Source organism: Corythoichthys intestinalis, chromosome 17, assembly GCF_030265065.1.
Source record: "Corythoichthys intestinalis isolate RoL2023-P3 chromosome 17, ASM3026506v1, whole genome shotgun sequence".
Lineage (NCBI taxonomy): Eukaryota > Metazoa > Chordata > Actinopteri > Syngnathiformes > Syngnathidae > Corythoichthys > Corythoichthys intestinalis.
This window is the reverse complement of record NC_080411.1, coordinates 29,055,879-29,070,224: the sequence shown is the minus strand read 5'-3', so window position 1 is coordinate 29,070,224 and position 14,346 is coordinate 29,055,879. Positions and strand designations below refer to the sequence as shown.

Below are 14,346 nucleotides of genomic sequence, written 5' to 3'. Positions count from 1 at the left end.
TCCTTAAAAGATAAATGTTAGTACAAGTTATTGAAATTTTATATTAAAAAATGTTGTTGTTTTATTAAAATTTGTAAAATTTTCATTAAAAAAAAAAAAAACCAATAGCCCACCATTGTTCTATACTATTTCATTTAATCACCTGCTGTCTTACACACACAAATAAATGCAGTTTGATTTGCATTGTTTTTAATTTATCCCAACATTTACATGACTTTCAACTTGAACATAAACTACTTTGCGTTGTGTTGCATCACTGAACATTTAGGTAGCTTTACCAGTAAGGCTGGCCTTTGAGATGTGTTAAAATAACTAAGGCTGGGCAAGAAGACTGACATGTATATCACGATATAGCCTGTCATTTTGGTCAATATCGATAACAATGGCCAACATTTTTTTTCGGTCACTGATTTCAAATGTGCATCAGTTTTTTTCTGTATGCTATAGATGTCATGCAATCGGTGTATTTGATATTCTTATATTAGTTATAAAAGTTATCTGCAACCTTTAAAAAGGTAAATAAATTATGAGTAACCTCTTCACATGAAGCATGCAAATAGATAAAAACCTGTGCAAAGTACATGAGAGTGTACGAACATCTGCAACATGTGATAGAAACATTAAAAAACAGAATGTAAATGAAATGATTGTAGTTGATTGAAGTTTTTTTTTTTTGTTCTTCTTCTTTCGACTATGGCCTCAGTGTAGAATTTGGGTATTAAGGCTTCTATTGCACTGAGTTCTATAAATCATTTCAATTGCACAGGTATATGTCGATTCTTGTGGCTTGGTACTGCAATGAAATGGACAAGATTGGAATGGTTGAATAAATTACTAATATTGCTGGAATTTGTAGGGACCATAAAACCCTGCATACTTTACAGGCAGCATCAACCATTAAATCCGTGCCTGACTTAAAATATCCAAAATGCTACCTAACACAGGCGATGTGATTTTTACCTCTCTTCTCAACAATTTACTCTTTCACTGTCAGCCTCAATTTGTTGCACATTGTTCTTGCTTAACTTCATTCTTTTATGAGAACTCTGGAAAAACATTGCTTTTAATACTCAACAGGTCATTATTGGTACACAAACGACAAAGTGAGTTTGATGACATAACCAAAAATTGATGTCTTAGCTTAGCTTAGGTTGCGAGAGACTACCGACATGACCGTGAATGTTTTATGGTGTAGGGACACGTTTTCTTCAGGATTATTTTCTGTTGAACATTTAAATGACGGCATTTTACATTGATACTGTGCATGTACATACTGACATATATTGATAATGAATTATTGCTCATTATCATAACTTACAATTTAGTCTGTTTTTAGGTGGCCTCGATATTAGAATAATAGAACTTGAAAACTTGGGAGGGGGCTAATCATTTTATTAAAAGACAAAAAAAAAAAAACATTCAATAATGATTTCTTATCGCAATATTTTGAATTGATGAAACCGTTTTCATAACTTAACAATACTGGTTCATCTGTTATTTCTCCTCACTGTATGTTTTACCTCCATCAACAAATTATCTATCGGGTTTAGATCAGGGCTCATAGATGGTCAGTACCAGGGGTGAAAGTGACTAGAATTTTTTGCCGGAACTAGATGCCATGAAGGTCGCCACGAAGCCCGCTTTTTTTTTTTCTTTTCGGTCAAACCACATACAGTATAACCTAAGGGTGTAACGGTACATGTATTTGTATTGAACCATTTTGATACGGGTTGCTCGGTTCGGAACAGAGGCGTACCGAACGAGTTTCTGACGTAATGTAACCCGAGGCTGTGAGTCGATCGGGTTACAGTTTCTTTATATAGATTATATTTACTCTGTCTTCTCTACTATAATGAGGACCAACACGGCAGGACAGTATATAACCCAGAAACGTCAATGGTGCGACAACGTGGCTGCCGCGAGAACGCAGTGAAACGCGGGCGTTAAAGTCAATCAGCCAATGCACACCAGTCGCAGTGCGGCCGCATGTTAGACGCTTCCCAGAAGCAGCTCAATGCGATGCACGCGAAAAGAACGGCAGAGTTTGTTATGCGACGCGAGACGCGGCCCTCCTGCATCAATACTACTAGCTAGGATCGGACAAACTGGAAGTCACTCGTGTAAAAATACGGTGGATCCGGTCAATTTTCAAACGAATATGCAATCGTAACCCACTTTTTGAGTCCATCAGATCTCTTGAGTGGTAGATCGGGGCACAGCTGACTTGTCTTTGTTGATTTACTGCTGTCTTTTCTGCTATTATAATAACCAACACGGCCCCGTGTTCAATACAAAACCGTCCCACCACAACAAAACAAGTAGGAACTAATATTCACATAGGAACTAAAGTTATACAACATAAAATATACAATATAAATGAATAGTACATCACATTTGTAAAATATAAACACATAATAAAATAAATAATAGCCCATTTAAATAAAATAAATTGAAATGAGCTAAAACACCTGTAATTAAATAATAACACACATATCCTGCTTACACAATTAAATTTATTAATTTCTGTGTGGCGCTTTAACTTGAGAAAATCCACCAATAAAGCTTTTGAAAACCGTTCCAAAGAAAAAAAAAAAAGATTCATTGAGGCATTTCATTTGTAAAATACATGTTAAAATCTTTGTCATTGGGATTGCTTTTCTCTTTAGCACAGGACTTCTTTTTTCTTCTTTCTTTCAGAAAGAAAGCTGACCAATACGCGAGGTCTGAAAGGCAAATTGTTGTTGGATTATTATCTTTAAACACCCGCTACTTTTTGAGCAGAATTCTAACTTTGTATAGGCTAATGTTCCTATTGTTGAAAGCACAAAAGTGTGTAATAAACAACTAGCACATTTATATTTTGCATTTTGTTTTCTTACTGTACCGAAAATGAACTGAACCGTGACCTCAAAACCGAGGTACGTACCGAACTGAGATTTTTGTGTACCGTTACACCCCTAGTATAACCACTAAAATGCTTCTTTTGGCACAGTTATTTCTATAAAACATACAAAAAAAGACAGTGATTTTCATTCAAAATTGTATTTTTTCAATGATTTGCAAAATAAAAGTTAACAAAAACATTAGAAACCCCAACCTCCATCTCATTTTTATTTTCATGTCCATATTATATTATACTTATATTATATAAAGTGAAATAGAATATATTTTAAAGATCACGCAAAAATTGATTTTTTTTTTTTTTAAATATAAGGAAATAAATAAGTAGTCAAACATAAAAGAACAAAAATAAGTCCAAAGTGTACATTGACAGGGAAGATGTTCGGAACATCCCCATCAGAGTATATAAAATAATATCCTCTTCAACTGTTTTCTGTTTCAATGCCCTTTTTTATTGCATCAATTCAACAAGCTTGTTCTTTTTATCTTTTTATTATTACTTTTTTTTTTTTTTGCTGTTCAAGAAATTGTGTGCATTTGAACCAATCAGAGCTAACTATCACTGCTGATCACATATCAGTATGTCAGCCAATTGAACCGACATCTGAGTCCCGCTGTGTGCATGTCGTCCGTGGAGTAAATAAATAATAAATATCGGTGGAAATGGATGACGCCACACAAGCACGTCATTATGCTTGTTCTTAACACTTATGTATGTAAATCTGATTTTGGTAGATAGTTTTCTTCTTGGAGATGAGATGCATGTATGGCAGCCTGGCAGTTTTTTTTTTTTTTTTTTTTTAACATAGGGTTTTGCCAGTTGCCATCTTATTTTTGGGGATCAGAGAACTCTTCCACCCTGTTTCGGCCCTGAATCTTATACTGGAACGGTGTTCCGGACCGTTCCGATCCACTTTCACCCCTGATCACTACAGAGTAACTTTTGTTGTTGTTGTTTTACACATTATGTTTTGTTCTAAATGCTGTTTGAGGGTATGAGACGTAACTCTCTGCCACTGCTTAACACATTTCGCTCCAGAAAGCCTTAAGAATCCTGAGATTTCATTGAACCCTGCAAAGGTTCAGGACACAATCTGCCAGACTTGGCAAAGCGATCTCAAAACATAACAGAGCCTTTCCATTGTTTATTTAAATGCTCTCATCTGTCCAAAGTACTTCATCCCAGAAGCAGCTCGTCAACAATTTTGCCTACATGTTTATCAGAAAATCCTTAGCTGCCATTTCTCTTATATTTCCGCACAAACTTTTCCTTGCATGGCAGGTTCCATCATCGATAAGCAAGCACGCTGTCACGCGGAGGAACGATTCAGCGGCCGTGGCGGCAATGAAGCCATAAGACCGAATTCCCCAAATGTGATGTGATGCGCGATGACAGCACGATGCACAATAACTGCGCACCGAGACACGCAATGTGCTCTCGTTGCCTTAACATGTAACGTGAGAGATGCAGCAAATAGCCACACTTACTTTTTTTTTTTCACTGCAGGTCCTAATGCGCAGTTCCGTTTGTACGTGTAGTTCCATTTTTATCAAAAATGCCCCATTCCATGCCCTTGACACATATTTCTTATGACATTAAACCAACCCATATTCACAGATGTACAATTTGGACGTAAGTAATGCCATGTGCGTCAACACAGAAGTAATCTATGATACATAAAAAAAAAATACTTGAAGTTCAATTCTTTGTGTGAACAAGCTTGTAACACTTTACGCATAATTTTCATCAACTACGACCCCAGTTTAAATTGAGCAAAATGCCATTCATCAGTTCCAGCACCAAAAAGAAATTAAAATAAATAAATTGGGGGGGTTACATAGCACACATGCAGTGAAGAAAATAAGCATTTTGAACACCCAGTTCTCCCACTTAGAAATGATGGGCGGGTTTAAAAATTTCATTGTAGGTGGTTGTCCACTGGGGGAGACAGTCTAAAAAATAAAATCCTGAAATCACAGTTGACATTTTTTATTTATTTTTAATATGATGTATTTGTACTATACTGCTGCAAACAAGTATATGAACACCTAAGAAATCAATGTTAATATTTGGTAAAGTAGCCTTTGATTACATTTACAGAGGTCAAGGGTTTTCTGTAAAGGCCGAGTTATGCTTCTGCGGCAGACCTACGCCACAAAGGCAGACCCAATTTACGACCCTTCGCCGTAGCCTGACGTGCACCTCCTGTTCTCCTCAAATTCCTGGCTTCGCGTTGCGTCAACGCGTGGAGACATGACGCAAATGGACTGTGATTGTGACTGTTGTTTACGTTTCAGGCGCAATCACCGCCATTTTCAAACATTCAAACACTACACTCTTCTACGAGAGTATCATCGAAGAGGTCCGCAAGTACGACAGCCTTAACAATGTCTCATCAAGACATTATAAAGATTGCCAAATGGATAGCAATTCGTGGAAGGAGATTGCTGAAAACATGGGGCTGGAGGACAGCGATTGCATAAAAAAATGGAAGAACCTCCGAGACAAGAATGTGTGTGTTCGGAAGCGAATGGCCACACGAAGCAGTGACACAAACTGCTTTTTATCCTTTATGTCTTATTTTTGGTTGGTGCACTTTATCATTTATTTTGTACATATGTTTGCTGTGAGTCTGTGACTTGTTTACATTTTACCCTTCAAGTATATGAAGAATTAGGCTCGAGCGTATGACGTGGCACTCGCGAGGTTTCCGCCGCTATCGCCATTGTGGAAGTGAGAAACATAAACAGTGAGGCATTTCAACACAGGTCGCTCTTTAAAAATGGTTGGAAATTATTGTGCGGTAAAGAATTGCAACAACCGATCGAATAGAATGGAGAATGTACAGCTCGACGGAACACCATTGAGTTTCTTCCGGATCCCTACATGGAGAAAAGGCGAGGGAAAGGTCATATCTGAACTTACCAAACGTCGAAGAATGGCATGGGTGGCCTCGATCAGAAGGAAGGGCATAACGTTTGATTCTCCAGTTACACACAGAGTTTGCTCTATGCACTTCCACTCCGGTAAGTTAATTTCGTTTGTTTACGCAAATTTCAGTAACTTTATGCCCTAAGTCGGCCTGTTGTTAGCTATAGCTACAGCTAAACAACTAGCATGCATATATGTGCATTGTCTTCATAGGACATAATTCCTGTCGTTGCTAAATGAAAAAGCTGTAATATTTTGACGTGAGAGAGTGGCAAAGAATTTGTACACAGGCTACATTTTCTGCAACAAAAAAATTTGTACATCCGTGGTCACAGACTAATGCAAACACACATTGCCTACCTTTGCTAGAAAGATGGTGTTGCCCTTTGCTCTGGCCATAATGTGCAGATCCTGCACCCATCCGCAGCAAAACTGTTCGTAGCTTTGTAGCGATTTGTGGTTTCGGAATTGCTGATGAGTGTAGTAACATACACCAAACACAAAATACAGCATGATGTCCATTTCGCGTAGTGGTGGAAGCTTGTCGACATCTTTATTCCATTTGTGTTCGGCTTGCTCGTGAGGGTCAACATTGTTCACATCCTTAAAATTGCTCACATATCTGTCCTTCGCCGTGGTAACAGGTTTGTCTCTGTATCGAACTGGCAAGTTTTCCCTACATTTTTCCATCTTTGGCACTCGTAGTTGAATTGTATTTGCCGTTAAGTTTAAATGTCCCGTGATGCAGATGTGCTTCCGAAATGGCTGCGTTGTCGCAAATCTCGCACGATCCCGTGCTGCTGTGACGTAAACGCTCGAGCCTAATATAGCACAGGTTTGCTGTCAAAAGAGTTGTTTTGATGTTTAATTTTCAAATACAGACAGGTCACACACTTGATACTAGAGGTGTGCAAAATTTCCGATTCTTAGGTTATTCGCGATTCGGCCGTGGAAGATTCGAGAACAATTCACAAACATGCAAATTCCGATTATTGAAATATGCCAAGTAAAGCGGAAGTACAACACGCTCAGCGCGCCGCGCGGTCAATGAGGAACGGAGCGAGAGTAGCTAAACATCATGCGTCTCACTACCCGACCCCTCGGGTAATGCCAATGCTCAACTCACGGCTCTAGCTCAACTCATGTACCGAGATAAAAAAAACACAACAACATACCTGACTGCTGCCGAAAAGCTGCTACAAAGTACATCCACATAATGTTACGGTAGATATCATTCATATAGGACTAGATGCATTATATATTCGGTAGCGTTAGCAGCACACCTAGAAAAAGCTAGATGCGGGCGTTAGTAAGCGGCCGCCATCTTAAAGCAGTACACTTCCCTGCAAGGCTGTTGTAGCGAAACTTCCAAGCAAAGCTAATTAACTTTTTATCGAAAAATACTCCTAAATCGGTAAAATATTGACTTGAATCTATCTTTAAAATTGTTTTAAAACCTTCACATGTCGGACGTAGACAAAAGGGAAATTATGGAATAACGGGAGCAATTTTAACAACTTTAACGGTTGATTCACAACATTAAATTAATTGAATGTAGTTTAAAGCTGTTGATACAGAATGGGGACTGGAGTTTTTTATTTACTGTTATTTTTGTATATTTGTTTACTGCAATATGTAAACTTGATACTGAAATAGTAGTTTGGTTTAGCCTGAGAGTATTTTTGAACAAAACAAAAAAAAAAAAAAAAAAAAAAAAAGGAGGGGGGTGCATCAATAATCGTTTTATAATCGAATCGGAGCCTCTGAATCGTAATCATAATCGAATCGTTAGGGGCCCAAAGATTCCCAGCTCTACTTGATACTGTACATCATCACTGATTGAGAGTGCCTCGGTGTGTTCACCATCAAGGCTTCCAACGCAATTTGGGAAGTCCCATAGCCACCAGAAATCTGCTATGGCTTCCCACTGGCTGGTTGTAGGACAGGGCAAAGAAATCGGACAAAACGCTGTACAACGCAGCTTGCTGGCTTCTACTCGATGGTAGAAGAAGGACAGGAGTTGATGATGGCTTTCCCCACTTTATTATATAAACAATAAAATAAATAACAAAATAATAGCAGGCTGCCGCAACATGCGACCGCGAGCTTTCGCTTTCTCCTGTTCTTTCCATTCGCGTCCCGCTACGTCATCGCTCCCCAGTCTTAAAAGACCTGCGGCTAGTTACGGACATTACAGTATGATCAACATTTGTTGTTCAAAGTTGACGAGGTGAAGATCCGCATCCGAGCCTTCCATCTCCATCGGCATTATTGTGTAACCGGAAGAAAACTAAAACGCCACACCCCGCTAGTGGCTTGGCGGTGAATTACAGAGCAACGCGTTCCCTTGCCGCAGAACTATCGAATGCTCATTGACGCCGTGGTCGCTTCACCGTCACCGTAACGCAGAAGCATAACTCAGGCTTAACTTTTCACCAGGTTTGCACAGACGACAGCAGGGATTTTGCACCACTGCTCCACACAGATCCTCTCTTTATCAATCAGGTTTCATGGCTGTCACTAAGAAACACAGAGTTTGAGCTTCCTCCAAAGATTTTCTATTGGGTTTGGGTCTGGAGACTGGCTAGGTCCCTCCAGAACCTTGATATTTTACAAAGCCACTCCTTGGTCATTCTGGCTGTCTGCTTTAGGCCATTGTGATGTTGGAAGACCCAGTCGCAACCCATTTTCAATGCTCTAACTGAGGGAAGAACGTTATTCCCCAAAATATCACAATACATGGCCTTGGTTGTCCTCTCCTTAATACAGTGCAGTTGTCCAGTCCCATGTGCAGAAAAACACCCCCAAACCGTGATGCTATCGCCCCCATACTTCACAGTAGGGATAATGTTCTTAAGATGGTACTCATCATTCTGCTTCCTCCAAACACTATGAATGGAATTAAGACCAAAAAGTTCCATTTTGATCTCATATGACCACATGACTTTCTCCCATGACTCCTCTACTGTAGATCATCCAAATGGTAATTGGCTAACTTAAAACGGGCCAGGACATGTGTTGGTTTAAGCAGGGGAACCTTCTGTGCCATGCATGATTTTAAACCATGATGTTTTAGTGTATTACCAATAGTAACCTTCAAAATGGTGGTCCCAGCTCCTTTCTGGTCATTGACCAGCTCTTCCTGTGTAGTTCTTGGCTGATTCCTCATCATTCTTAGGTTCATTGAAACCCTACGAGGTGATCTTCCATGGAGCCCCAGTCCGAGGAGGATTGAAAGTCATGTTTGGCTTCTTCCATTTTCTAATTATTGCTCCAACGGTGGATGTTGTATCACCAAGCTCTTGGCAATTGCCCTGCAACCATTTCCAGTCTTGTAGAGGTCTACAATTCTGTCTCTGGTGTCTTTGGACAGTTTCTTGTTCTTGACCATGATAGTAATCCGAGTCTTCCTGATTGTATGAGGTGGACAGGTGTTTATATGCAGCTAACTGCCTCAAACAGGTCAAAAAGTCTACCTCCACTCCACTTACTGGTTGGAATTTTTAAAGGTGACTAACAGGTCTTTGAGACTCACAATTCTAGCTATTAGACAGGTGTTCAAATACTTATTTGCAGCAGTATAATACAAATAAATTGTTGAAATATAATACCCTAGAGGTGGGAATCTAAGGGCACCTAACGATTCGAGTACGATTCAGAGGCTATTAGCTGCTTTTAATTTTTCGTACATTAGTTACAAAAAATGTTCAAAAATCCTCTCAGGCTTAAATAAACTTCTATTTCAATATCAAGTTAACAGTTCAAAACAGTAAATAAAATACTCAAGTTCCCATTTTGTATCAGCAGCTTTAAAACTATATTCAATTAATTTAATGTTGTGAATCAATCGTTTAAGTTAAAATTCCTCCCATTATTCCACAATTTCCCTTCTGTCTATGTTCAACATATGAAATGTAGATTCAAGTCAAGATTTTGCCGATTTAGGAGTATTTTAGGTAAAAAAGTTAATCACGTTAGCTTGGAAGGTTTGCTACAACAGCCTTCTAGAGAAGTCTCGTGCTCTAAGATGGTGGCTGTTTACTAACGCCGGCGAGTCTGTCATTTTGCACCTAGTTTTCTACACATGTACTAACGCTGCCAAGTCTGTCAATTCGCATCTACTTCAATATACATGTGATATCTACCGTAGCATTATGTGGGCGTAGTTTGAAGCAGCTGTCCTCCGCAGTCAGGCATTATTGGTTCTTTATCTAGCAAGCATGAGTTGAGTATGATGTTTACTCTCGATCCGTTCCTCATTGCGTCCCGAAGATCGCTGTTACCAATTTGAACTTTTTTGCAATTGCGGTGCTCTCAACTACGAATGGTGGTAGGCAGTGGACCGGCGATTTCCGTGGCTTGTTCATCGCTCCTACGTCTGGCTCTTACTTCAGGTAGATGGCGTGTATAAAAATCTGGACGCTTTTGCAGTGGAGACTTTATTAACAAACACAACAAACTAGCGGGGGACACAGCCTCTCTCTCCCCCTCGGCCCTTGTTCGTCCACTTCTTTGCTAAATTGGCAATGCCGGTCATATTGAAAAGGACAGTGGTCCCTTGGGGATGCCGGTAACACAGCGCTGACTGTGTTTTAGTTCTGCTTTACTTGGCATATTTCAATTATCGGAATTTGGATGTTTGTGAATCGTTCTCGAATCTCCCACGGCCGAATCGCGAATAATGTAAGAATCGGAAATTTCGCACACCTCTATAATACACTGTGGTTTCTGATTTTTTTCCTTTAGATTGTCTTTCACAGTGGACAAGCACCTACCGTGAAAATTTCAAACCCGCCCATCATTTCTTAGTGGGAGAACTTGCAAAATTGCAGGGTGTTCAATACTTATTTTCCTCACCACATTCTAGGCCTGAACGATATTGGAAAAAACTATTGCTGCGATTTTTTGGGGGTTTGCGATGTATTGCGATATTATATTGCGATATTTAAAAAAAATTTTTTTTTTTTTTTTGGGAAAGAATTTTTTACTAGATGACTTGAATAGCTGTTTGGAAAGACTTTGGATGACTCATCATGACCACAGTGTACAGTATTCCATCGTTTTTCGCGGTTAATTGGGACCAGAACCCGCCGCGATAAGTGAAAAACCTCGAAGTAGCGCACCCCATTTTTTGTGTGTGTGTGTGGGGTGTGTGTTTGTGTGTGTGTGTGTGTGCTCAATGTATTTATTCAGATCTAGCACTGGAAAGAGATACATATAAGACATGTTTCTTCTCACTTTTCCCCCCAAAGAATGATTTAAAAAATATATATATATATATATTATATATATTTTTTTTTTTAATAAATGCTTTTTAAGCACTTCAAATGTAATAATTATGATCAGTTTTAAACATAACTGTCCCACTGAATCATTTTTAAACAAGAATAAAGTCCTGTAGTAGAAAAATGCTTGGCTTTATTAAATGCTTCCTTTTACCTAACATGGCTGTGATTCTTGGAGTGACATGTAGAAATTACAAACTCCTCATAATCACTTCTGGCGTCTATTTTATATGTCTCGAACGTCTCCACATTCTCCCCCCCACAGACACACACATTCATTCCAGCCCGATCTTCCTTGCAGAAACTGTTTAACAAGTTAAACGATGATTGACAGATTGCTGCCCGGCTTCTTTGGCCAGATCAAAGCAATCGTTAACTTTAATAAGCAAGTGCCGCAGTGACTGAGAGCTGGGAAAGGGTGTGAGAGAGGCTGTGCGAGCGAATGAAGCAGAAGAAAGGTTTGTGGATTGGAATTTTTTTTTTTTTAAAACTATCGCACGTCCTTGCGATGAGACTATCGCGCATGCGCAAATCGCGATGGCGATGTTTAAACGATATATCATTCAGGCTTACCGTATTCCAAAAATCTAATGAAACAACACAACCTCCCTATCACTTCACTGGTAGAAATGATTTTTGCTTGCGTAATGATAAGCACACGTCTACTGTAAATTACAGGTTGCATAAATGCACTTGTGGTATAATCCTAACAGTGCTCCACGTCCATTGCTCAGGTTTACAGTGCTGTTGTTTATATTTTTATTTGTGTGTATGTGTGTCTGTGTTTTCTCGGCAGATGTCGATTCGTACATGTCAGCAACCGGTGTAAGAATTATGCATTGCCTTGTACATACAACAGGGCATCCACATACCTATAGATGATGCAAGCACAGTCCCTGCAGGTCCCACAGTTCTCAATGTCCTGACCGGTTCGGTATGAATGTCTTCTGTGGAAAAGCATTTAGATGACATATCAGGGGTAAAAGGAAAAGTTTGTGTATGCATGTGCATGGGGTTCTATGTGTAAGTATGAATAAGGGGGAGCAGAGACAAGCATTTGTCTGAGAGAGCCTGAATGAAAGTGAATGAATTAGAGACTGAGAGAGTGGCTCTGCATGTGTGTATATGCATGTTCTTTTCACTCTTGAGCTAACGAAAAAAAAATCAATGCCCTGATGATTTTTTAATGAACGCTACTCACCCTACAACCAAACGTCCCCTTCATCCTCCAACCGGCTGTTACGTAACCCATGAGTCACTACATCACTCCGGGCATAAAATAATGCTTATGAGGTAAAAGTCAAGTCTGCATGCATTAGATTGAGCCTCCTCACTACATTTCTACGCCAGCACACTCCAAAAGATGGGGAGAAGCCGCTGAACGCGGCGCGATTGGGATTACACGCCTCCGACGTCATGCGTCTATCGCTCATCATGTCGCAGTGATAAGGCATCAGAGATGACTAAGACGTTTAAAGTAGATTAATTAAATCATGATGAAAGTTAAGTGACATCCTAACTCCCAACGTGAGGTGGAGAGAAGTCGTCACGGCGTGTTGTCCCTCAAAAGGCCGACGTCTGATGCGTCATGAATTCTTCTGTGGCATGACTGACATGAGAGCTCATAAAAATAACTACAGATGCTCCCTCCAACCCAACCTTCCGTGCTGCCTGCCTGGCAATATTTCATGGTCTCCTCTTCTTGACGCTCAATCTGCTTCACCGCTGCGGTTACCCACGGGGGCTCGCCATGCTTACATTGTGTTCGGTAAAAGTTAGCTGAGATATAAATAGTTTAGCAGTCTCATCATAGCTTAGACACAACAAATGTGTTTGCAAAGTGGTTTTAGCTTGTATTCGATTCTAGTATGCTCTTTTTCTAGTTAGATAGTTTGACAAATTTGTCAAAGAGTGTGGTAGTACACAGACCTTGAGCAGCATATTGAGCATATTGACCAAATGATTGAACTGCTTCATTCAGAGATGCTTGGGCACTTATATCCCGCGCATAGTCTATTTGTATACATACCTGTCAACTCGAGGCCGTTGGCAATCTTACAAATAGTGACGTATGCCCTTACAAATTGGTGACTAATCTTACAACGTTGTATATAGTGTGCAATATGAAACAAAAATAAAACTTAATTTTTGAAATAATATGAATTTATTGGTAATATTGTCACATATAACCTGGTGCAATCAAAAAAACAACAACAATATCTTCAGCTACATCATGATTACTAAAGTTTAACAGTGACTTTTGTCATAATTGTATGTAGCACTTTTGGCAATTTCTATCATGTCTTGATGGCTGCACTTCAGTTCGCAATTCAGTATGACTTGAAGGTAGTTCGTTAGTGTGTCCAATTAAAAATTAAAAAGGTCAATTGATAAAATTAACTTCCCGATGCAATCTTTAAGTCAGGGAACATTTCTTTTGCTAATTCTGAGAAGTGATCAGCAATAGTTGCAGGCAAATTGTGTTCGGCAACAAATTGGCAGAATGAAATCTCCCTTTTCATTCTTCAGACTTCATCTTTATGACCAGTGTTGTTAATCATACTTTTAAAAAGTAATTAATTAGTTACAAATTAATTCTCCCAAAAAGTAATTGAGTTAGTAACTCAGTTACCTGAGGGTAAGAATAATTAGTTACTTGGTACTTTTTGTTTTTTGATTATTCATTTAAATAAATAAATAAAACATAATAACCTTTGCTATGTTTGGAAATCGTTTAATCTTGTGAATCAACTGTTAAAGTTGTTGAAATTACTACCGTTTTTGCATTAGTTCCCTTCTGTCTACTTTCGCCATGTTAACGTTTTAAAACTGTTTCATCATTTAAAGATAGATTCAAGTCAAGATTTTGTCGATTTAGGAGTATTTTAGATAAAAAGTTACTTAACTTCACTAGGAAGGTTCATTACAACAGAGCCTTTCTGAGAAGTCTACTGCTTCAAAATGGCGGCTGATTATTAACGCCGCTGTCTGTCATTTCACATGATGCCCTAATTGACAGTGACATCATTGATATGAAGTGCTATAAGCATTTCATATCAAGGCATAGATTGTAGGCTGTCGGCTAAAGTCAGGAAATATTGGCGCCACCTAGCCTAGCATCGCATTTGCTACAGCATCACAACACTCTTCTCTCTCAGTGTCTCTGACTTTTCTTGCGTCATTCAACCAATGTAGTAATGCACACTGTCTCGTTGCCGAAACGGTGAC

General features: G+C 39.1%; 1 protein-coding gene across 3 annotated transcripts in view; it reads right to left on the bottom strand.

Moving 5' to 3' along the window:
• LOC130906019 (mucin-2) overlaps positions 1-14,346 on the bottom strand; it is a 90,447-nt gene that overhangs the window by 49,092 nt on the left and 27,009 nt on the right. For 2 of the 3 annotated variants that reach the window (XM_057819885.1, XM_057819883.1), the window contains exon 3: positions 11,991-12,065. In XM_057819885.1, the coding sequence (XP_057675868.1) occupies positions 11,991-12,065 (75 nt within the window). The remainder of the gene's footprint in view (positions 1-11,990; positions 12,066-14,346) is intronic. The other variant, XM_057819884.1, reaches the window with a different exon arrangement.